This window comes from Suncus etruscus, chromosome 12 (genome assembly GCF_024139225.1).
Source record: "Suncus etruscus isolate mSunEtr1 chromosome 12, mSunEtr1.pri.cur, whole genome shotgun sequence".
In the NCBI taxonomy this organism is placed as follows: Eukaryota; Metazoa; Chordata; class Mammalia; order Eulipotyphla; family Soricidae; genus Suncus; species Suncus etruscus.
Genome location: NC_064859.1, coordinates 6126119 through 6152609, shown reverse-complemented (window position 1 = coordinate 6152609; position 26491 = coordinate 6126119). Strand labels below are relative to the sequence as shown.

Below are 26491 nucleotides of genomic sequence, written 5' to 3'. Positions count from 1 at the left end.
ATAGACTTTAAAATTAGGAAAGTATTTTATGAGAAAATGAGAAAGTCAAAAAATACATATTTCCCTTTTACTTGTATGATTTTTTTAAAAAATCTTTCATTCTTAACAAATATTCTGAAGGAATAGAAGAGCTTTATTTGACTTAAGATATATAAAAGATATATATGCAGAAATAAAAACTTAAAGTGTCATATCATAATTTAAACCATTTTTGTTAATGAAACCTAACCTAAAAATCACTGCAGCAATAAAAATATTTAAAAATGTGACCAGAGTAATGCTAGGTTAATATTTCTTTCTGATTTTAACAAAAATTATTTTTTATTTGTGGCTTTTGGGGTACACCTGATGATGCTTAGGGGTTACTCCTAGCTTTGTGCTCAGAAATCACACCTGGTGGGCTCAGGGGACCACCAGAATTGAGTCAAGTTTGACTACTTACAAGACAAGAGCCTTCTCTCTGTACTATTGCTCCAGCCTTTAAGTTTATTATAGGCCAAGGCTAAATTCTCTTTCAAAAAGTGCTTAATACAGAACAAGGGTTGAGGTGCCTGTGACAATTGCAATGGACCTAAGTCTGATCCTTGTCTTTGTCTATCCTAAGCATCACAGTAGTAGTCCTGGAGGTCCCAAGCATTGCTATGGTGAATCCTACTGTCCCTATCCACAGGGTCTAAAACCACCAGCTACTCAGCTAATTATGGACCGAATTGACCATTAGACCCTCTGAGCATCTCTTGGAAGTCCTCACTAACAATGAAAAGAAAGAGGAAATGCTTAATGAAAAATTGCCTTAAAGATGAAAGTTGTTGAACAAATTTGAATATTTAATCCATTTTGGAAAATAAATAACTTACCTGTTTTTTTTTTTTAGTGCAGAAAACCTGATCAGCACTTTAAAGCCTATATGACTCCACATTTACCAAAACGACTCCACTTTGCTAATCATATTAGAATTGACAAAGTTCATCTTTTGGTGGAGCGACAGTGGCTGGCTGTGAGGTATGTGTTTTTAATGTTAATACTTTTCTTTTTGTGTGTATTTTTGGGCTTCACTAGGCTTTGCTTAAGGCTTACTCTTGGATCAGCACTCAGGAATCACTCCTGGAACCATCAGGGATGCTGGGGGTCTAACTTGGGTCTACTACATTTGAGGGAAATATCCTACCATCTGTACTACTGCTCTAGCCCTTATCACAAATACTTTTTTTTTTTGTTTGTTTGTTTTTCGGCCACACCTGTTTGATGCTAAGGGTTTACTTCTGGCTAAGCACTCAGAAATTGCCCCTGGCTTGGGGGGACCATATGGGAGACGCCAGGGTATCGAACTGCCTGGTTCTTCCTTGGCTAGTGCTTGCAAGGCAGACACCTTACCTCTAGCGCCACCTTGCTGGCCCCACAAATACTTTTTTTTTTTTTTTTTTTTTTGGTTTTTGGGCCACACCCGGTGACGCTCAGGGGTTACTCCTGGCTATGCGCTCAGAAGTCGCTCCTGGCTTGGGGGACCATATGGGACGCCGGGGGATCGAACCGCGGTCCGTCTCCTAGGCTAGCGCAGGTAAGGCAGGCACCTTACCTCCAGCGCCACCGCCCGGCCCCACCCACAAATACTTTTAAAAGCTGTCTTTTGTTATGCATTTGTTTGACTTTGCCCTACAATTATATTCACATACATTTTTCTAAACATTCACATTATCTTTTCTTTCAAAAGACTAAGACATATTTCATTTGTTGAGGTTCTTAACTTACACCAAATTTTTCCCATTTTATGCTTTATCTTCTAAGTAAAATCTTTGGAGAATATGGACAATCAGAGACTTATTTTACTCAGTTTCAATAGTTCCCCTGCAGAAATTTTCATCATTAACAAAGTATTCACACACTAGTTAGGTCCTGACACATTGTCTTGAGTATTACCTGCTCTCAGATATTACTGCATTTTGAAATGACTGCTATTAGATTGCTGAGCTTCACAATTTACAGAGAATAAGGAAATGCTGAGACTATGTTGTCCTTTTTAGGTGGTAAGCAGGTTTATAATATCTCCAGACTTGGGGCCAAAGTGGTGGCGCAAGTGGTAAAGTGTCTGCCTTGCTTGCGCTGGCCTAGGACGAACAGTGGTTCGATCTCCCAGTGTCCCATGTGGTTCCCCGGGTCAGGAGCGATTTCTAAGAGCATAGCCAGGATGACCCCCTGAGCGTCAGCAGGTGTGCTCCCCCCAAAAAAATATCTCCAGACTGGTAGCAAACAATTAATTAGGTTTTACATTAAAAGATTTAAAAATATTTTCATTTTTTTTTTTTTATAAAAGAGTGCATTTATGGATCGAAGGATAAGTCTCATTGTAACACTTTTCCTTATGCTATATTATTTTGATCAACAAGAACTAGCAAAATATAGGAATGTTTATAAACAAAGTAAAAACCACCCTCTCACCCTGTTCCCAAATAATTAATTAGTTCATATATGAAATGTTATTTATGATTTATGCGTGTGATGTACCATAAACCATAATTTGGTATGTAGATATGAGTTCTGCTCTCTTTTCACATAGAAAATACTTTTGTTTGCTTGATTGTTTTTGGGTCACACCCAGCAGAGCTCAGTTGTTACTCCTGGCTCTGCTCTCAGAAATTGCTCGTGGCAGGCGTGAGGGACCACGTTGGGATGCAGGGATTCGAACCACTGTTTGTCCTTAATTGAATCGGCTGTGTGCATGGGAAACACCCTACTGCTGTGCTATCTCTCCGGCCAGGAAATACTTTTAATTACCCAGTAAATAAGTGGATTCTTTTTGGCATTTTTTTTTTTATCACCCGGCCGCGCTCAGGGGTTCCTCCTGGCTCTGTGCTCAGAAGTCACTCCTGGCATGCTTAGGGGACCATATGGATGCCGGAATTCGAACCACCGACCTTCTGCATGCAAGGCAAACGCTTTACCTCCATGCTATCTCTTTGGCCCCTCTTTTTGGCATTTTTAACAAACGTGAATACAATGGATTAAAATGTATTTTATCAAAGATGACACAAAACAAGATTATTTAGTAGTACTCTAATATCATTTATTTCATGTAAGTTTTCTAGCCAATATGAATTAATATTTGAGTTTTTGCCGAGCCTATTTTATTACAGAAATTATAGGAAATCTTGCCCCACTTGGCTACTAGTATGTAGTTTCACATATGAACACTAGATGACACTGGCCTATTTTTCTGAAACTAGTTTCAAAGTCTTTTGGATCAGGAAAGCAATCTGTAATAAATTTTAAAAATATGAACAAAATTAAGTTTTACTAATATTATGTGTTATATAATACAAAATTTATTACTAATACATGTGTGTAATATGTAAATAAATACCTGAACAAAAGTAAGTTTACCAAAGATTTACTGTTAAGAATGTGAAATTAATGACTTAAGTTGGTCATTAATACAAAATGAGAAATCACCCAAACTATCTGACAATCTGAATACAGATCAGAAGATATTTTCATCCCAAGAATACCCCAGATGTAACACTAATGCACTGTCTCTGTTAGTTTTATATATTTAGCAGCTCACAGAGGTAAAATAAGGAGCAGACCAGAAGAGAAGAACTGACTTCTGCCTAGTTTGTGGGAACTTGGAAAAATCATATCTTGGGATTTAGTTTCTCATACCACAAAATACTCTCATTTTATTTTTCTCTTGTCACTGACATACAAAGTAATCTAAATGATATAAAAGAAAATGTTGACTAAAGCCTTAAAAAGAGCAACTGGGGAATCTACTCAGATTAAATCTTGAGTTCATTCTTTAATCCTTTTTTTTTTTTTTGCTACACCCAGTGGCATCAGGGGTCACTCCTGGCTCTGCCAGGTCATTCTTGGCAGGCTCAGGTCATATGGGATGCAGAAGATGGAACCAGGGTCCATCTCAGGTCAACAGTTTGCAAGGCAAACGCCCTACTGCTGTGCTATTGCTCCACCCCCCATTCTATCAGCAGTTCTTAACCCACATGTAAAGGCTGAATATTTATATTTTTTTAGTTCAAAAAAGGTTGTTTTCAGTGATAGTATTTAATATTTGTATCTAGATTACACTTCCTTTGCAGTACTTAAAGAAAATTTTACCTTTTAAGTTATAGAAAATTGTATCCTTTAATGTAATTATCTTTTTCCTCCCCTTTTCTTCCTCCTTTTTCTCTTTCTTATTTTGCCTAAAACATATTAAATTTTGCTAATTTAGGAAAACTCCATTTTTTTAAATTGTAAAGTATAAAAGTTTAAAAGTCTTTCAATTTATTATTGGAAACTGACATATTCCAGATATGTTTTAAGAATTAAAGATAACAGATACAGTACATCATAAAAATTGTGACCCCAAGAGGAAGGATAACAACAATTATAATTATGTGTAACAACTCATAACTAGTCAAGTACAAGGTTCATATAAGAAACTTCTTTATACAATCCAGGTTCTGATGTCAACCAATGCTTCTTGGTGGCTGTGGTTTAACCTGTCTAGGTTTTGTTTTGTTTTCTTGGTTTTATTTTTGTTGTTTGTTTTTGTGCCATACCTGGGCAGTGCTTAGGGCTCATTCCTGGCTCAGTACTGATAGATCATTTCTAGTAGGGTTCCCGAGACCTTATGAGTTGACAGAAATTGAACTCTGGTCAGATACATGCATGGCAAGCTTCCTGCCTACTGTACTCTGACCCTCAGGCTAGGTTTCAGAAACTCAGGCTAGGTTATGTTGAATGTTGGCATATACAACAGGATCACCTGTGCAGTTTTGCATTCTATATATTCTACATAGGTCCTCAGGCATTCAGTCAAGAACATGAATAAGAATGGAAATGCAGTCCTTATCAAAACCCTGGACATGTGTGTGTGTGTGTGGGGGGGGGAATGGGGTGGAATTGAGTCTGCAGGAGGAAGCAGCCCGTGTCTACTTCTGTCTTAAAATACCACTTTTTTGCTTTTCTTTTCTTCAAACTAAACCACATAACTTGAACTATCTAGTTCTGCCTCTCAAATAGAGGGGGAAATAAGGGAGGGTACCAGGACCAAACAGATGTACGATCACTAAGTAGTAAGCTAGCACAGAGGGACTATTTATTCTATCAGCCTGGGGGGTGAGGGTGGGGGATATAGGGTGCAAGATGGAAACAGGGGTGGAGGGAGGACAAATTTGGTGATGGGAATTCCTCTGATTCAATGTTAATATGTACCTAAAATACTATTGTGAAAGATATGTAAGCCAATATGATCAAAATAAAAATTATATATAATAAAGAATATAAAAAAAATACTTAGCCCAGAGTAATTCAAATGCTTTTTAAAGTCAGTAACAGCTCTTAGACAAGGAATTGAAAGATTTTGGTTTCTAGGCAGAAGGACTAGAATTTACAAGGGATGCCTTATTTGGGGGCTGTTGAATGCATAGAAATGCCTTCTTTATGAAGGACCTTCATTACTTATAGTGAAACTTTGACAATGTGAGGAAAGCAGGTGACTTTGGAGTTACAGTGTTTGGTAGTGCATTTGTTTTTCAGAGAACTTACCACAGCTGACAAAAAGAAAAGGTTATTAAAAGATGACTGGGAAGCCATTTGGAAGATTAGATAGTGAATCATGTTTTTAGTATAATGACAGTCTCAATATAGGTTGTGTAGCTCTGGGGGATGGTGATATTAGGTAGCATGCTATCAGGAAAATCTGTATAGTAAATTTATGATTTGTATTTTCTAGGATAATACAAATACTTCTATATTTTATTTTTAGGATAATACAAGTTTTCTAATACATTTGTACTCGTTAAATCTTGTGTTTCCATTTGCAGAAGGATAGTGTTAAACATAACTAAGTGTGTGTGTGCTTGCTTCATAGGGCAAGAATTTGAAGCTTAGAACAAGGGTAACTGTCGAAGTCCACGAGGCCCAAGGCTGTCAGGGCTGCAGAGCTGCAAGTTGCAGAGGCCCAAGGCTGCCAAAGGTGGTGGTGGTGGGGAAGGCCCCAGTTCAAAGAGAGAAAGGAAAATAGATACTAAGGAGGCAGCATTTCTCAGATGCTTTATCTTTGTTTCCCCACAAGCAAGCCAAAAGGAACTGCTCTGGGCACTGTTCTGGGCTCCCTCTCAACAGGCCAAGTCTCTTTTTATATGGTAAGACAAAGGGGTGTGGCCAAAGGGTGTGTCCGGGGGGTGGATCCAGGCGGCGTGTCCAGGTTCAACAGTCAGTAGAGTGGGGGTACCCAAGGGGCATGTCCAAGCCCAACTGCCATAGGTAACCACTTAGGAAATTTGTTCAGGTTGAAGGTAAGGAAGCATGGAAGAGGAAAGAAAGGGAACATGTGAAAATGCTACAGATATAGGATCGGACCTGGCAACTGATTGGGTAACAAGAAAGAAATCTTGCTTAAAGCTCATCTGTATTCTGACCCTGATACAATAAAGAAATATGATCTTGCTTTTGACGTTACTAATTAGAAATAGAGAAAACAAGAGAAATTTTTCCAAAGAAGTTCACGTAATACTTGGGAATTGAGTATTTCCGATAAAATATGTCCATCTTATCCAACTGTCAGTTTCCATTTTCCATACATAATTTTCAGAGCCAAATTAATGGGTGGAAAACATGAATATAATCAATTAAAAAAGCATATTTCCAAAGGTTTCACTGGGGGAGCAAGACAAAATAGAGCTTTTTATTTTTATTTTTTTTGTTTTTTGTTTTTTTTGGGCCACACCCCTTTGATGCCCAGGGGTTACTACTGGCTAAGCACTCAGAAATTGCCCCTGGCTTGGGGGGACCATATGGGATGCCGGGGGATGGAACCGTGGTCCTTCCTTGGCTGGCACTTGCAAGGCAGACACCTTACCTCTAGTGCCACCTCACCGGCCCCAAAATAGAACTTTTTAAAACAATTTTTTATTGTTTCCTAATTGAATTGTGTGATATTTATTAAGGTTTTCTAATTAAATGACCTGGAAGTTAAAATATTTTTAAAACTGTATTTTACTGACAATTAAAAGATAAAAGACAAATTTTGGAAAATTTACCTTAACTTCACTCAGATTTTTTTTCATTAAATATCTAACCTCTCACAAGTAATATAATACTAAAATATACCCCAAATGATTCCAGTAATGTGTGGAACCATATATTGATGCAAAGATAAATATATATATATATATATATATATATATATATATATATATATATATATATATATATATATATATATATATATATATATATATATATATATATATATATATATATTGGTTTTAGGGCCACACTCAGTGACACTCAGGGATTACTCCTGGCTATTCGCTCAGAAATCACTCTTGGCTTGAGGGACCATATAGGAACCTGGGGTCAGCCACGTGCAAGGCAAACACCCTACCATTGTGCTATGCTCTAGCACCAGATAAAACTATTTTTAAATAAGCTTTATCTATACCAACAGTTTTATTACAATTGAGATAAGGGTAAGAACTGACACTTTAGGTCTAGGATATTAGACTTTAAGCACCTTGTCAATAAGAGTTACCTTTCATTCACTACGGAAATTAGTAATTAGCTTTTTACTTTCCTCTATTTGTAGGGTTGACTTTACTATTCTCAGAGTTGAAATTCACTTATTTTATTTTTTGTTTAAGGCATCATGGTTTACAAACTTGGTAATAAAAGGAGTTCAGACCTACAGTGTTCCAACATCAGTCAGACTCCCATTGTCAACTTCCCTTCACCAATGTTCCCAGGCAATCCCATCCTTAGTATGTTTTCTCAGCATGCATTCTGTTGGTTTCTTTGCCTTTTGGCCATACCTGGTGGTGCTCACAGGTTACTTCTGGCTCTGCAGTCATGAATCACTTCAGGCTGGCTCAGGAGACCATAGGAGACACAAGAAATGAACCCTACCAAGCACCTTACTTGCTGTTCTACCACTAGAGCCCCTCAACAAACATATTTTAAATTTAGGTTTCTTGTGTATAGTGTTGCTGGTTATGTGGTTTATGTAAAATATGCCTCTTTATAAACTATGTCTTTTACCACCAATGAGCCTGAGACTTACTATCTCTGTCTCTGTTAACTCCCACCTGTCTCTTACTCCCCATCCCTACCTCTTACTTACTTCTTGATTTCTTTTCTTCCCTGTCCTTCTCATTTCTACAATCTAGGTATCTCTCTTTGATATTTTACATTTATTTTTCTGTTATTCTGTATAATGATAAGTAAGGTCATATGATATTTGTCCTTCTTATTGCATCATTTAACTGGAGATGACTCTAGTTCCATCCATGTTCTTGCAAATGGAATAGTTTCATCATTTCTTGCAGCTGCATAGTATTCCATTGTATATTATAATTTCTTATATATATATATATATATATATATATATATATATAAACCTTCATTATCTGCTTCTCTATCATTGGACACCTGGATTGATTCCATATCCTGGCTATTATACTAGGAATTAAAATGATTAATGGTGTGTATATCTGTTGGGTGGGAGACACATTTGGTAATGTTTAGGGATCACTCCTGGCAGGGCTTGGGTATCATGTGGGATTTGAACCTGGGTCAAGGAATTGAACCTGACTCAACCACATGCAAGGCACGTGACCTACCTGCTGTAATATGTCTCTTGCCCCTGTAAATGTATTTTTGAATAAATGATTTTTATGTAGTGGTGGTAGCTACCAATAAATGAATGGGTTGTTTGGCTGCTCTATTCTTACTTCCTAGGAATTTCCATCTTCTTTCCTGCAGAGTTTGAACCAGATAGCATTTCCATCAACAGTTGGTGAAAATTTCCTTTATTGCCATTTCACCGCCAACACAAATCATTTCTATTTTCTTTTGTATGTGCCATTATCACGGGTGTGCTGATATTTCACTGTCATGTTGCTTGTATTTCTCTGATGATAAGCACTTTTTTTCATTTGCCTATTGACCATCTGTTTGTTTTCTTCAGACACCTTTTTGTTTATTTCCATTTTCCATTTTTGGAAAGCCACATATTTTTGGGAGCCACATCTGGTGGTGCTCAAGGTTTTTCCTAGTGCGGCACTCAGGAATCACTTCTGGTGGTATGGGACAATATGAGATGTCAGGGATCAAACAAGGATTTTCTCCATATATCCTCCCAATGTACTCTTGCTTGAGCCCCAGTTGATGATTGTTTTTGAGTATTTCATTAATCTTTTACATTAGCTCTTTATCGAGTTGTGTTCTCCCTTTCAGTTGGGTGTCTTTAGTTTCATCCACTGTTTTCTCTGCAATACAGAAATCTTTTAATTTGATGTCATCTCATTTGTTTATATTTTTGATTTTGTTAATGAAATTTATTTTTCAACTTTGTAACTTTTTAAAATACACATAACAAGAATCAGCTATACATTTATTCAAAGTTTAAAACACTAGCATTCCTTTTTTATATAAATCTTCATTTCAGCATATATTTATTTTTATATCTTTATTTAAACACCTTGATTACAAACATGATTGTAGTTGGATTTCAATCATATAAAGAACATCCCCCTTTACCAGTGAAACATTCCCAATCACCAATGCCCTAAATCTCCCTCCTCCCCACCCTCCGCCTGTATTTGAGACAGACTTTCTACTTCCCTCATTCATGCACATTGTTATATTAGTTATCTGTAGTTATTTCTCTAACTGAATTCACCACTCTTTGTGGTGAGCTTCATATCATTAGTTGGACCTTCCAGCCCTCATCTCTATTGTCTCTGAGAATTATTACAAAAACGTCTTTTTGGGCCCGGAGAGATAGCACAGCAGCGTTTGCCTTGCAAGCAGCTGATCCAGGACCTAAGGTGGTTGGTTCAAATCCCGGTGTCCCATATGGTCCCCCGTGCCTGCCAGGAGCTATTTCTGAGCAGACAGCCAGGAGTAACCCCTGAGCACCTCCGGGTGTGGCCCAAAAACCAAAACCAAAACAAAAACCAAAACAAAAAAACGTCTTTTATTTTTCTTAAAACCCACAATTCTGTGTCTGCCTCTCTCCCTATGACTTATTTCACTCAGCATAATAGATTCCATGTACATCCATGTATAGGAAAATTTCATGACTTCATCTCTCCTGATGGCTGCATAATATTTCATTGTGTATATGTATCACAATTTCTTTAGCCATTCATTTGTTGAAGGGCATCTTGGTTGTTTCCAGAGTCTGGCTATTATAAATAGTGCTGCAATGAATATAGGTGTGAGGAAGGGATTTGGGGGGGGGCGGGGGAGTTGGGTCACACCCGGCAGCGCTCAGGGATTACTCCTGGCTGTATGCTCAGAAATTGCTCCTGGCAGGCTCCGGGGACCATATGGGATGCCAGGATTTGAACCACTGTCCTTCTGCATCGAAGGCAAATGCCTTACCACTGTGCTATCTCTCCGACCCTGAGGAAGGGATTTTTGAAATGTATTTTGTGTTCCTAGTGTATATCCACAGGAGTGGTATAGCTGGTTCATATTGAGCTCAATTTTCAATGTTTTTTTTTTTTTTTTAGGAATCTTCATATTGTTTTACATAAAGGCTGGATTAGATAGTATTCCCACCAGCAGTGAATAAGAGTTCCTTTCTCTCCACATTCCTATTTGCACTATTGTTCTTGTTCTTTGTGTTGTGTGTTACTCTCTGTGGTGTGAGATGGTACCTCACTGTAGTTTAGATTTGCATCTCCCTGATTAGTGATGTGGAGCATTTTTTTCATGTGTCTTTTGGCCATTTGTATTTCTTCTTTGAGGATGTGTCTGTTCATTTCTTCTCCCCATTTTTTGATGGAGCTATATGTTTTTTCTTATTATTTCTGTCATTAATTTGCATATTTTCCATAATAGATCCTTATTTGATGAGTATTGTGTAAGTAGTTTTCTTCCATTCTGTGGGTGGCTTTTGTATCTTAGGCACTATTTCCTTTGAAGTGGAGAAGCTTCTCAGCTTAATATAGTCCTGTTTATCTCTGCTTTCACTTGTTTGGAGAGTGCTTTTTTTCCCTTGAAGATGCCTTTAGTCTCAATGTCATAAAGTGTTTTTACCCACATGCTGTTCTATATACCTTATGGTTTCAGGCCAGATAATTAACCTAAACCAGTGAGAAATGTGTGTGGGTGAGTGTTTTCATGCATGCATCCATACCTGAGGAATAATTAATTGAAAAGGAAATGAGAAAAATATTTGCTAGCACGGTGGGATAGGGAGATGGGGCAGAGCTCCCAGTCATGCTCAGGGGAATTTGGGACCTCCCAGTCATGCTTGACCAATCAGACCTGCAGTTCAATGTGAAATTCTGAAGATGGCATGCTACTTTTGCCCTGCTGTGAAGAAGATTACCTGGGTTATTCCAGTGATGCTTACAGTCTCTAGGAGTTCACTGGTTTATGTCTGGGAACAACATGAGGCTAGGGATAAAACAGAGTCAACAACAGGAAAGACATGTTCTTAGCTTCTGTATTGTTAGACGTGGGTTCTTACCTCCAAAGTCTGTCTTCATTATCATATTAAGAAAATATTTATTTATTTAAGTCTTCTCATGCTGTGGGGACTGCTCTTGCTCACTGTCACCTGATACTAAGAAGTGAGGTATGCATGTGTCTATGTCAATTCAAAGATTGGATATTTCTGTTTCTAAACTCCATAGTTCTCCTTTTCCTCTCTAGTCTTTGTTTTCATTGTGGTGTAAATTTTAGCATGAAAATGACTTTTATGTTCATAAGACAAATAATGTAAAAATAGGAATAAATAAAAAGTTAAGTATAGGGTCTCTATAGTGATATATTAATAATAGTGGTTTTTTTTTATAGGAATAAAAATTACAGATTCTGTGGAGGAGGCACTCACGGTTATGACAATGAGTTTAAGAGCATGGAGGTAATTTACTACCTTTTCACTTTTCAAAAGATTATTTATTGAATATCCAGTTTATGATAGATAATGTTTAGAATTCCGATTACATTTATAAATAAAGCTTCCTGACCTCAAGAAGCTATCATTTAATTTAATTTTTGTCTGTTTGGTTTTGAGTATGGGGCCATATCTGCCCATACTCAGGTATTACTTCTGGTTCTGTTCTCAGAAATCACTCCTGTCAGGTTCAGGAAACTAGATGGGATGCTGGAGATAGATCCCATGTGGGTTCTATGCAAAGCAAGTGTCCTCCCCTCTGGAAGAAACTATCATTTTAAAGGGCCAGAGAGATAGCACCGTGGGAGGGTATGTGCTTTGCACATGGCTGATCCTGGTTCTATTCCAGGCATCCCACCTGATGTGGCTGAAAAACAACAATAACAAAAAATAATAAAAGGGGAATATAGAAAGTTGGTATGATAAAGGAGTAAATTGTTAAGTCTGCCAGAGGGTTAGTACTATATGAAATAAAGGTAAATGAGTTGTTGGTAATTGGGATGTTAAGGGGTCCATGGTTGTAGTGTGCAATATTGAGTGAAGTGGGAGAGTAAATTTTATAAAGTTCATATTTAAGCAACAATTTGATGAAGGTAGAGGAATTAACTTTTGAAAAATTCAGAGCACAAGTGTCCCAGACAGACCAAAAGACCAACGTAAAGTCCCTAAGATAGGTGGGTGCCCGATGTGCTGGGATACTAAAGGACATATGAACACATTGGATTGTTTGACCATTGTAGTGGAAGCCTCATGCTGCAATCCTGACAGACTGGAGAACACAGGTCTGGAAGCGACACCGACACAGGAAATAATCCACACAGGTTAGGAAGATCAAAAAGATTCAGGAATTTCCACCATAAACTGTCTGCAAGCAGGCAAAAGGGGGCCTGGCAGGCAGATAAGCAATCTGTGAGGCCAAAACTCGAAGTTTCTCTGACCAGAGGTCTTTATTGGGAATAATAGAACCACCCCAATGGGTGGCAAACAGGTAGGAATAGGGGGCCAATTCAGAGGTTCTTCCCGCTTAGGTGGGACAAGCACATGCAAAGAAGAATATACTGAACAAAGTAAAAACCGGTTACTCCGACAGACCATGGTTGCAGTTAATGGACTGGAAGAAGAGTTCATTTGGACAAGCTACATTATTCTGTGACATAGACCTCAGATATAGGACCGACACAGTTCTCTGCAACAGCACCAGGAACCAAACTCCCTCTGGGAAATTCCTAATACCTCTCTAGCACCAACTTATGCCAGTTTTGATATGACATCCTGACCAAGAGGAAATGGCAATAACTTGATCCAAGAGCAGAACGTCCTAATGGTAAGATGAAATCAGAAGACACGTCCCCCTTTGGCCTATGCAAAAGCCAAGATTGACAACTACTGAAGACTGACATTGACAGCCAACACAGGGCAGTACTTACCCTGGGACCAATAAAAAAAAAACTCTCGCCTAGGCTTCAGTCTAGGATCTATACAAAAACCAAAATCTCCAATCCCTGAGGTCTGACTGTGACAACTGCAATGGAATAGAACTTCTAGAATCATAATTTGAAAACTCTATTCCAGGCATTGTCTTAGGATCTGTACAAAAACTGAAACCACCAATTATAAAAGACTGATTACAACAGTGATAGAACAGAACTTCTAGAACTATAAACTAGGTTTCATCCTATGACTTGTATAAATAACAAGAGATTGAGTTAGAGAGGCCTGATTATATCATCCACAACCGAGTGGAAAGATACCTGGCACCCTAAAAAGCTGTGAAAGAGTTGTTTATGGAGCCTGTAGTGATTCTCATGACAGTATGCTTCAAGGGCGGAGAAATCCGAAATCTTTTAGGCCAAGGGATTTTCCTTTCTATCTTCCCCCATACTTACTATACCATTGTGAAGAAAAAGAAGAAGGAGGAGGAGGAGGAAGAAGAGGAAGAGGAGGAGGAAGAGGAAGAACAACAACAAAAACAACAACAACCACCACCACCTTTTAATGTAGTTGCTGGTTGGGTTTTTTTTTTTTGACTATTTTTGTTGTTGTTTGTTTGTTTTTTGTCTTTTTTTGTAGTTGCTGGCTTTGGATTTTGGTTAGTTCTTTTGTTTGTTTTGTTTTTTAATTAGTTTGTTTTTTGTATTTTTTTTGTTATTGCTTTTTTTGTTTGTTTGTTTGTTTTTGTTTGTTTTTTTTTTTGGGCCACACCCGGTGGTGCTCAGGGGTTCCTCCTGGCTGTCTGTTCAGAAATAGCTCCTGGCAGACACGGGGGACCATATGGGACACCGGGATTCAAACCAGCCACCTTTGGTCTTGGATTGGCTGCTTGCAAGGCAAACACCACTGTGCTATCTCTCCGGGCCCGCTTTGTTGGTTTTTTGTTTTGTTACCTTTTTCTTCTTTCTTCCATTTCCTCTTCTAAATTGATATTTATAATACTTAGGACTCCTAGGTTTTTTTTCTTTTCTTTTCCTATATCTCCAACAGAACCACATTACTTGAATCATCTTGTTGAACCTCATAAATTGAGGGGGAAAATGGATGTTACTAGGTACAGAAACTTGCATGAACATTTAGTGGAAATAAAAAATGATCAGACCTGAGCATCAAACCCCAAAGTCAACGACAATAGAATCTATACTAATCCACAGCAAGCTGTACAGGTGGGGACTAGTTAGACTAGTATTCTGGGGGGGTAAAGGAAAGAGATATGGGATGCATACTGGGAACAGGGGTGGAGGGAGGATAACACTGGTGGTGGGAATGCCCCTGATTTATTGTCACTATGTACCTTAAATATTACTATGAAAGATTTGTAATTCATTTCAGCCACAATAAAAATTAAAAAAAAAAAAGAAATATTTATTGGGTTGCAGTTAAAACTATGATAAAGACAACTGAAGACACTTCAGGATAAAAATTAAGTTTTGGGTAGGCAAATTATTTAAAACGCTCGAGACTAAATAAGATCCTCAGAGATTGAGTATAGGAAGAATTTAGACCTGGGCAGGGATTACTTTTACTTAAAGAAGTTGAGAGATGAGGCATTACTAACAAAAAGAACTTAAAAAAGTAGTGCAAGTAAAAAGGAAGCAAACCAAAATGGGCAAAATGGGAAAGTCAAAAGGATAAACTATGCAGTAAATTCCATGAATAAAATAGAAGCAATATTTCTGAATAGTTAAACAAGATTTATAAAATATAAAAGCTTTTTTTGTTTGTTTGTTTTGGTGTTTGGGTCACACCTGGCAGCTCTTAGGGGTTCCTCCTGGCTCTAAGCTCAGAAATCGCTCCAACAGGCTCAGGGAACCATATGGGATGCCGGGATTCAAACTACCGACCTTCTGAATGCAAAGGAAACACCTTACTTCCATGCTATCTCTGACCCCAAAAGCTTTTATATAAAAGTTTTATAAAATATGTAAACTAATTGTCATTGTTTTGCCCAGTTGTCTAGTTTCATTACACACATACACTCACACATATACACACACATTGCCTAATAAGATAAAATATCTTAGGTTTTCTGGGGAATTTAATGCTTTCTAATACTGAATTATTTTGCTTTATAATTATTTGAAAATTTTTAAGTCAGTGAATTTGTCTGCTAATTTTGATGGTATATGATAATTGATTGCATTGTGTCAAGAAAAGCCTTTGTTTCCAATTCTTTGCTGATATTCTTGGGAAAATGGATACTACATAACATGTATGCATATTACTAAAAAATCCTTGCCTATCTGTGCTTAATATAACTAGTTATTTTAATCAAAGCTAATTATATAAATTATAAAATAATTAAGTTAATATTAATTAAATATAAGTGAAATATGTAATCTTTACATCCTAGAAATAGAAAAGATTTCTATTTGAGAAGATAGCTAGTTCGTACACGTGGAACAAAAGTTATGTAGAAATTTTATTTTTGTCACATATTTGAACAGTGATATGAAAGAATGAAAAGAATATATGATGAAGTATGTTTAATTTATTATTTATATGTCTACATATTGTTGGCTTTTGCTAGCTCTGATTGTCCACTCTTACTTATTACTCTTTGAACTTGTGAATTTGAGGTTCATGAAAGCATGTAGATATACAAGTAAGTAATTGAAATCATGTGTTTTGAATTGGCACAGCATCATGGGTGGGAACAATTTATTGCTCAGTTTAAAATCTGAACAAAAATACTTCCAGAGGACATATACAATTAGAGTTGTCAGTGAAGGAAAATTGTGTCTCTTCTAGCATCGAATTTTGAGTGTAGATAGCATCCAGTAATGATATGATTCTTACCATATAGGCTCTCTTTTTGGCATATGGACCCAGTTTTAAAGAGAAGACTGAAATAGAACCATTTGAAAATATTGAAGTCTATAATCTAATATGTGGTAATGTATATTTAAATTTAACAGAAAAATGTGGCTACTGTTTGAAAAATAGAAATTTTAAAATTGTTGATACATTGAATCTCAGAGATGAATGTTCTGTACTAAGAGGAAAGAAATTAAGGATAATTAATTTGTGGGGAGTTGTTTGTTTTACTATGGGTCACATTTATTGGTGCTAGGGGCCTGGGATCACTCCTGGATTTACATTCACAGATCAGTGCTAGTCTAACAGGAATCAGCCTGGCAGTGCTCAGGGACTACCAGACTTACACATGGTTGTATTCAGGGCAGGTTATGATACCAGAAAATGAACTTAGGACCTTTCATGTTTGGCATGTATATTTGATCTATCTCTCAGACACAATAAATATTTTATAAGACAATTTATTTAACTATAAGTAACTTTTAAAAATTTTTGTAGCAATGATAAACATATAATTTCAGCAGGCCAACTTTTCTATGAGTTTCTGTCTGGTTATATGATTTTGTATAACAAGTAAGATTATTATCTAATATCACTAAAAGAAGAAACACACTTAACACCAGAAGCATATTTTTATAATTATAGAGGAATCTTATGACATAAAAAGAATAAATATATAGTTATACTCAGAGTTAAAAAAAAACCTGTGAGAAGTTGACTTTTAGGAATTCTAACCTATCTTTCAGCCTATCTTTTTATTTTGGACTACTTAGCAACAATCAATCACCTTTAACTTTAGTAATCTTTCTATCTATCATTTATCTATCTATCTATCTATCTATCTATCTATCTATCTATCTATCTATCTATCTATCTATCTATCTATCTATCTATCTATCTATATCTATATATCTTAATCTTGACATTGACCCATGGTAATTGAATGCGGTTTGGAGACAAAAAAATGCATTAAAGAAAGTACATCATAGGATCCAAGGTGACAAAGAGAAGGTCTGTTTTGCAGGTCCAAGGTTGAGAGTTCACAGTCAATAGTACAGCTGACATGCTAAGTTTAGTCCTAGAAGCTATGTCATTTATGAATCATATACAACAGGATTTGTGGTTTCAGGCACAAATGTGTGTGAACATCACAACTAAAGTTTACAACAAAGATGGTGGGAAGGAGGGATATATAAAATAAAATAAGTACTGTATTTTATTATTATTAATTTAAATTCTTGGTTCCCAAGACTGTGTGTAGTAAGGACTGTTGGCTCCTTGGAAGAGGCTCAGAAGGAACTTGATAGGGTTTGAGTTTCAGGAGAAGAGGCCAGACTAATAGTACTGTGGGTTAGGGGTTTGACTTGCATGTGGACAATCCCCAACGTCCCCCAAATGGTTCTCTGAGCACAGCCAGGAACAATTTTTTGTGCGTAGAACCTGGTACTGCCAGGGGAGCTACCACCCTCCCTAAAAAAGAGATAAGAATTCTAGGAGAAATATATAAAGATATTTATATATCTATCAGCAAGCAAGAGCCACTGAAAAAGTTATTCTTGTAAAACATGTTTTATTTTTATAAAAAATTATTTACATATTAAGTGAAGATCACTAATTATTTTAAAACTATTTGTCCTTAGAGAACTACCATCTAATTGAATACGAATTAATATTATTAAACAATTTGATTTAGTTAAACTTTTTGTTAATGAGTGGAACTTTTTCATGCAAGAAAACCATGAAATATTTAAGGATAAAAGGGATCATTTAGTAGTTTTCTTTGGAAAAATTGAAACAATTATGGAACTTTCATAGCTCATCTACAGTTTCTGTTCTATTCTCTAGACATGCTAGTGATGATGACTCAGGGGAAAAATTCAAAACTGAATGACTATACATGACTGCATAAAAGCAGATTTATAAAAAAAAATTACAGTAGATAACTGTTTTCTCCCATCTCCTTCTTAGCTGTTGTCTTCCAATTTAAAACTGCTTTCAACTTCTTGTTTCAATAGATCTTCTACGTATTCAACCAGCACCAAACAATGGTAGCCATGGTAGCCTGAACCATCTCCTGAAGGTGCCTTTTTATGAGCCATCCCATGCACAGGAAGTGTCAGCTTCTTCTGTTTGTAAATTTAACTCTTGGAAGCCAACAGATACTTTAGAATGTTCATGCCCTCTGTTACAAAATGTAAGTAATAAAGTTCCAGAACCATGCAAAAGGGCAGCTAATCTATAGCTGGGGTAATGTGCAACCAACGTAGCTGACAAATAGGTTTGTGTTCTACCTTTAATATTTATTGAGTAAATATGCATGTTTTGTTGAGCCTTTTCTGGAAAGTATAAGATTAAATATGTGTAAGTTTTGAAAGTTCTCTACAGAAATTATTTTGTTTATAAACTAAAGGGCCACTCACCATTTAAATTGTAAAATTTTATTAGATTTCCTTTTGGAAACTAATTCAGTGATCAGTTTTAGCTATTTAAGGCAGAAAGGGCAGGAAAGGTACACTTCTGGTATCTGGCATATAAAATATGGAAAGTTCTGTGAAGGCAACTCAACATGTAAAGTGGGAGGATCCTTCTCTTCTAGTGCAGGGTCAAGGGAAAATTTTATGTTCTCTAATCAATAGAATAACATTGAGTCATATAAATAATTCACCGGAACAGGTTGTTAAGCACAAAAATCCATCCAAAATTAAAGTCCACAGCAAAGATTAGCATAAAGGTATAGATTTCTAACCAGCAACTACAGATAGGTTCAAGAAACAATCCCTTTTAAAATGATATACTAATTACTGTGAAGTAGGTATTTTCTTCTGCATTTCGGAGATAAAGTGGCTCAGAAATTGTTCAGGGGGCCAGAGGCACTGAACAGCTGGTAGGGCACTTGCCTTGCACACATAGAACCCTGTATGGACTGCTGAGTACTGCCAGGAGTGATTGAGTACAGAGCCGGAAGTAAGCTCAGACCACAGCTGGGTGTGGCCACTAACAGGAAACAAAAGACAAAACGAAATTCTACAGGTCACAGGTCACAGGAGATTTTTCTATTTGACTGTAACCCCTAAATAATTCTCTACAATGTTTCTTACTGGGTTAGAGAGATAATACAAACTTGATTTTGACCCAAAGGGGTTCAATTCCCAGCACCCTATTATGAGCCCCAGTCAGCCCTGCCAGGAGTGAACTGGGTGAAAAGCAAGGACTAACTCCTGAGCACTGTTAAGTGTGGCTCAAAAACAAAATAAAAAATAAAGCCCCTTGCTAAGGTGTGTCCAGCAACATCAGCATTCCTTGAAATGATTAAAGATCCAAAATCTCTAGGCCCCCTGAACCCAGGCTTACAGACTCAACACCTGCATTTTAACAAAACTTTAATGGAGTTATACGATTATTACAGTCTGAGAACCATTCAGATGTTATCCGAGTGTAAGAGCTGGTGCTCTGCTCCAGTATCAGTGATAAGTTCTCAAACTTCTATACCCAGAAAATAATATTTCAGGGAGTGGTTGTATTTTTAGTCAGCAATGAAATAGTCATGTTTACTGAAGAAATGAGATTTTTTTATTTTGAGAGCATGTTATTATTATTATTTGTTTGGATAACTTTCTCCCCTGTTCCACATTATCTTGCAGGATACTGACTTAGAGTTCATGAATAAAAGGCTAAATCTCAACCAAGATGAAAGTAAGCCAGTAGAAAACATGCTAAGTCTTTGATGCTCATTCATAACAAATTTGAGGATTTTGTCTTTTGAGGATTCTCTAAATAAAGCTAAAAAGCACTTTTGAATATAAATATTTTATTGCTAAAATGCAGGACAAAAACTAAAAAAAAAAGCAGCTTTTCCTGACTGTATGTAACCTGAGACAAGTTATTTAACTTCTCACTCTATTATAGCAATGTTACTCATCTCTTGTGGCTATAAAGTTTAAGATAATCCATAATAAGAATTTAAACAATGTCTATCCTGTAGCAATATTATTATTGCTTGTTACATTCTAAGTGTTCTTGTGTTAAACTTGCTAGGCCTATTTCATCATGTATTAAATGGCAAAATATGCTTCTAAAGTTATAAAATAAGCTGACATATGTTGTCTGAGTATAATACTTGGCACATAGTAAAAGTTCAGTAAATGTGGGTTGGTTGTTTTATAATTTTCTGAGTGTTATTCTATGGCATAAATTTTAAGCTATAATTAGTATAATTGTAGACTACAGTTGTAGACAATTAAAATGTAATAAATTAGGGCATAGTTTTTAATGACCTTTCCTTAGATCTTTGATATGAGGTATATAATTTTGAGTTCAAAGTTCTTAATCTTTTTGCTATGTTATGTAAATTTTTTGCTTGGCTAAATTTGGCTATGCTTTGATTTTGTGATTTGAATATTTTATTTGTTTGATTCTGGTTTTGGGCAATACCTGGGGTGCTCAAAGCTTAGTTCTGGCTCTGCCCTTAGGTAAACTCAGGGAGCCACAAGGTGCCAGGCATTCAGTGCAGATCAGCCTGTGTAAGGCAAGCACTCTGCCCATGCCCATTGTACTATCTTTCCAGAATCTATGATTTGTAATTTGTAATCATAGCTTTCAGTTTCAGGTTGTTTAAAGAGTTAAAAGAGGTTAATATGTAAAATACTTATCAGAGCTCCTGGGAAATTATCAACTCTCAAAGACAGGTAACATAGAAACATTTGCTAACTTCAGCAATATTTTAATTTTGTTTATTTTTTTTTTCTTTTTAGTAACAGACACAGAGAAACTAAATTTGCCATTTGGGAGGCCCAGAGTTATGCAAGAAAACAAGGAACACTGTCTTCTTTACAACAGGGAATACATCAGTGGTTTTGGGAAAGCTTTCAGAATGCCCATGTGGACCTCATATACCATTCCTAAACCGGTAAGTCGTTGTGTTTGTAAATAGGCTTGGAATAAAAAAAAAATCAGTAGTTCTTTTATATTCTGAAATTTGAATTTTTTATTAGCAGTAAAAATCCAAAGGAACATTACTGACTGATTTTTGACTTGTAAATCAGTATTTTGGATATTCCTTAAAGAGATTAATAGGTAATTTTCAGGTTCAAAAGAATAAAAGTGTTTTCTTGGAGAAATTAAAAAGTGTTTATAGGGGCCGGTGAGGTGGCACTAGAGGTGTCTGCCTTGCAAGCGCTAGCCAAGGAAAGTTCGATCCCCTGACTTGATCCCTCGGCGTCCCATATGGTCCCCTCAAGCCAGGGGCAATTTCTGAGCGCTTAGCCAGGAGTAGCCCCTGAGCATCAAATGGGTGTGGCCCGAAAAACAAACAAACAAACAAAAAGTGTTTACAGATTAGTTGCTCAACGAATATGACTGGTAGGAAAGATGATTTCAAAAGATTCAAAGAAAAACTGATATGTTCTATTCATTAGCTGTTTATCAAGAATATGTAGTTGTTGGGCAGAAGGTCAGTCTTGGTGTCTACCAAATTAGGAACAGAAAAACAGAGGGATGGCTTCTCTGGCATGTGCGCTCTGCTGGGTCCAATTGTATTTAATGATATGCTGAAACTAGAAGATGCTCCACATCAGCCTGACATCAACGAAAGAAATGCACAGAATCCAGAGTCTTTAAATAGAAAAGTCTGATACCAACTATAGCTAAAGTGTGAAAAAGTTTCACCGGGACCTTGAGAATGGCTGGAGTTGGATAGACTGGTATGACTGGAACCCAGAGTCTATCTTATGCCAATAAACTTCTGGGGTGAGACCTTTTTGTAATCAGGTCAAGGATTTTTTCCCCCATTTTCTCCATTTTTCTGGACCTATGCAAACATTGGCGATTGCCACTATTACACCTTTACTATATTTTTTTTACTCTAAGGAAAATAATACAACTTACTGAACTTAAAAAAAAAGAATATGAAGTTGTATTTAGAAGTGTTTTATATTTATTTTATTATTTAGCTTTCTGCAATGTATTGTAGTAGGCACAATATGAAGAAAGCAATGTTATGGTCAAATAGCTAGCAAATAGCTAACCTGGTTAGGTTCTGGTTCTTGGGGGATGGCAAGTCAGAATAGCACCAGGACCACAATTTGTCTGTCTTAAATATTATAGGTCTTGAAAACTTGTGGGCAGTCAACAACAACCTCTGTCTAGGACAGGGAGCTCACTGCTCCATTCAGGAAATCTCTTTCTGCAACTTCCCGCAATAGCATCTCTTCAGCCACAGCAGCATCTTCTCCTAGAAGTCACTTTTCAGTAGCTTCTTTCTCTTCCAGGACTGCAAATTTGCAGTAAAGCATGAGCTGTGCTTTTATAAGTTACTTGACCCTGCTCCTGTTAACTGATTGGTCATGTCTGATATTTTACAAAAGAGTGTAAACAAACAATCAATTTGGTTGCTAAGCAAAGCAACCAATTAGATCATCCAACTAAAGACCAATCAGCTTGCCCAGATGATATAAAGGCTCCTGGCTCCTTCACTTCTGCTGTGAAAGTAGTCCTTTCCTCAAGGTGATAACAGACTTGCAAATACAGGTGTGCCATTTCGCAGGTCACTTTAGATAAGAATCCTAGACTTTGGGGGGATTTGGGTACTGTTCCACATGGGGTAAGGGGGTGGAGTTGGACTGAACTAAACCCAGTGGTACTTAGAAGCCATTTCTTTCTCTATACTTAGTAGTTAGTCCTAGTATTGTAAGAACTGTATGTGGTATCAAAAATCAAACCTGTTTGGCTACATACAAGGGCAAGTTTCTTAATGCTGAGCTATCTTTTCAGCCTAAGAATCCAAGTTTCTTTTTAATAAAATCTTTATTTAAACACCATGATTACAAGCATGATTGTAGTTGGGTTTCAGTCATAAACAGAACACCGCCCGCCTTTCACCAGTGCAATATTCCCACCACCAATGCCCCCCCCCCCACTCTCCTTCCCAAACCTTGTCTGTATTTAGAGATAGGCATTCTATTTCTTGCACTCATCTAGATTGTCATGATAGATGTTAGTGTAGTTATTTCCCTAACTGCACTCACCATTCTTTGTGATGAGCTTCAAATTGTGAGACAGACCTTCTGGCCCTCATCTATATTGTCTCTGGGCATTATTACAATAATATCCTTAATTTTTCTTAAAACCCATAGACTATTCTGTGTTTATCTTTCTCCTTCTGACTTAGTTCACTCAGCATGATAGATTCCATGTACATCCAACATATAGGAGAATTTCATGACTTCATCTCTCCTGACGGCTGCATAGTATTTCCTTGTGTATATGTACTACCATTTAGCCATTCATCTGTTGAAGGGCATCTTGGTTGTTTCCAGAGTCTGGCTATTGATAATAGTGCTACAATGAATATAGATGTGAGAAAGGAATTTTTGAATTGTACTTTTGTATCCCTATGGTAAATCCCTAGGAGTGGTATAGTTGGATCATATAGGGAGCACAATTTTCAGTTTTTTGAGGAATTTTCATATTGTTTTTCCATAAAGGCTGGACTAGATGGCATTCCCACCAGCAGTGAATAAGAGTTCCTTTCTCTCCACATCTGCCAGCATTGATTGTTCTTGTTCTTTGTGATGTGTGCTAATCTCTGTGATGTGAGATGATATCTCATCATTGTTTTGATGTGGAGCATTTTTTCATGTGTCTTTTCACCATTTGTATTTCTTTTTTGAGGAAGTTCATTTCGTCTCCCCATTTTTTGATGGAGCTATATTTTTTTTATTAAGTTCTGTCAATACCTTGTATATTTTTGATATTAGTCCCTTATCTGATGAGTATTGAGTAAATAGTTTCTCCATTCTGTGGGCAGCTTTTGTATCCTAAGCAATACTTTCCTTGAAGGTGCAGAAGCTTCAGGGCTTAATATAGTCCCATCTGTTTAATCTCTGCTTCGACTTGATTGGAGAGTGATGTTTCCTCCTTAAAGATGCGTTAGTCTCAATGTCATGGAGTGTTTTACCTACATGTAGTTCTACATACCTTATGGTTTCTGGTCTGATATCAATGTCTTTAATCCATTTGGATTTGACCTTGTGTATGGTGTTAGATGGGGATCAATTCACTTTTTTTTTAAGTGGCTAACCAGTTGTGCCAACACCACTTGTTGAAGAGGCTTTCCTTGCTCCATTTTGGATTTCTCACCCCGTTATCAAAGATTAGTTTATTGTATGTCTGGGTAACATACTCTGAATACTCAAGTCTATTCTACTGATCTGAGGATCTGTCTTTATTTCAATTCCATGCTGCTTTAATAACTATTGCTTTGTAATGCAATTTATAATTGGGGAAAGTAATGCCTCCCACATTTCTTTTCACAAGGATTTCTTTAGCTATTTATGGGTGTTTTTTGTTTCAAATGAATTTCAGGAGTGTTTGATCCACATTCTCTGGTAGACTCTTTTTTCAATAAATAACTGGGACAACTGGCTTCCACTGGGAAGAAAATATTAAATCCTACCTTGTACCATCTACAAAATTAAATTACTGGTGAATTTATACCTAAAGTTGACTAGGAAGTCCCTATTTTCTAATTTTCATGACCTCAGAGAAGGATTTCTGAGAGAAGGATTCTGAGAAAACAGCAACAAAACTGGAGAAGAAACAGACTCAATGTGCATTACAAAAAGACAGTTATGGATGAAACAATATAGTTAGTTCCATTGCATATAAAAATAAGAAATGAGTTTTGTTTTTTTTTTTTGGTTTTTGGGCCACACCCAGCGGTGCTCAGGGGTTACTCCTGGCTGTCTGCTCAGAAATAGCTCCTGGCAGGCACGGGGGACCATATGGGACACCGGGATTCGAACCAACCACCTTTGGTCCTGGATCGGCTGCTTGCAAGGCAAATGCCGCTGTGCTATCTCTCCGGGCCCAGAAATGAGTTTTTAGAATAGTAATTAAGATCTAGGATAGCTAATAAACAAGAGATTCTCAAGTATTTGTTTAATAAATAGGCAATATATTATGAGCCAAGAAATGAAACCAGAGAAATTGAAATCCTGGTAAAAATCAAAGTCTGCCCCAAATCATTCTAGTCATCCCTGAGGCAGGGATGACTTTCTTTAATGAATCCCCAGCACAATAGAGTTGCCAATAAATACTTACTGAATGAGTACATAAAATGAATTAATCCCAACAACCAGTCTAAGGATTTAAAGACAAAGAAGTACTTTGAATCAGAGAGGTAAGTAATTGTAAATTTTCTTGTGGAGAAAAATCATAGTAATTTATATCCAAAGTCTGTGTGACAGACCTCTATTAATTATTCTTGCAAAGAGTTCAGATATACCTACTTTTTGTTATTTTATGAATGAAAGTTATTGATTTATTTACTCATTACTTCAATTGAACATTTTTTGAGAAAAATAAGTATATTTTCTCAGTACTAATGAAAGCTTTTTTGTGTTCATAAAACCAACTCAGATGCTCACAATAGTGGGCCAGTGGCCACAATTGTGGCCAGTGGTAGGATAACAAACTCCAATGTTGTTTCCCAGTCAAATTTTATTTTACCAACAACTATCTGGTTCATATGTGTAGTAAATTGCAATATTACCTTCTTACTAGGAAAATGTTAAATTATTTGTGATTTTTCCAACATACTATGACATTTCAAAATGATGTTATTTAATCCTCAAAAGAAGTTCTATTTTGTTTCTGAGCAAGGTAGTTTATATAAGGCCAGTCTTCCTCGACAATTTTATATTTTGTAAAGTCCAAGTATCTCTAGAGGCTTGTATGTAATTAGGGGGAATGTTTATATTTTTAATACTTGTCCCTCTTGTCTCATACTCCTGAATTTATATGAGCTTTGGAGGAAACCAAAGGCAGAGAAGCTAGCTGAGGCTGAGCTGAGTACAATTCTTTGTTGTTATTGTTTTAAAACTAGCTTCTTTGTTACCAGAAGTTGCATTTCTTTGTGATCCCACAGAACTACTTTGTGTATTTCTCATTCCATGTGACAGCTTGGAATTCTAGCAATTTTCTGCTTTCTAATTCAGAAATTACTCTTGTCAGTGTGTTGTGGTTCAAGAAAATTACATGCAAGAATGTTTTGAGATTTGCATAAAAATATTGTAAATCAGCTCTGCTTTTGAAAAATCAGACTGTAAATAAGCACATTTTAGAACAGGAACCTAATTGGCCTGAGTCTTTAAATTTGGTTCAGCTTTTGTTTTCCTGTGGTTTTAGTGGGTTTCTAATTGTTGTTGTTATTATCTCAAAAGGAGTTCTGGGGAAGTAATTGTGATTTTAAATGTCCTCTAACAACTGTTCAAA

At 36.7% G+C, this 26491-nt stretch overlaps 1 protein-coding gene across 1 annotated transcript in view; it reads left to right on the top strand.

Annotated features, from left to right (window-relative positions):
* Positions 1 to 26491, top strand: part of ENPP3 (ectonucleotide pyrophosphatase/phosphodiesterase 3) — a 158503-nt gene that overhangs the window by 84879 nt on the left and 47133 nt on the right. The window contains exons 15-20 of the mRNA XM_049785172.1: positions 875 to 1002; positions 11812 to 11878; positions 16209 to 16296; positions 18235 to 18413; positions 19861 to 19912; positions 20971 to 21125. Coding sequence (XP_049641129.1) covers positions 875 to 1002; positions 11812 to 11878; positions 16209 to 16296; positions 18235 to 18413; positions 19861 to 19912; positions 20971 to 21125 — 669 coding nt within the window. The remainder of the gene's footprint in view (positions 1 to 874; positions 1003 to 11811; positions 11879 to 16208; positions 16297 to 18234; positions 18414 to 19860; positions 19913 to 20970; positions 21126 to 26491) is intronic.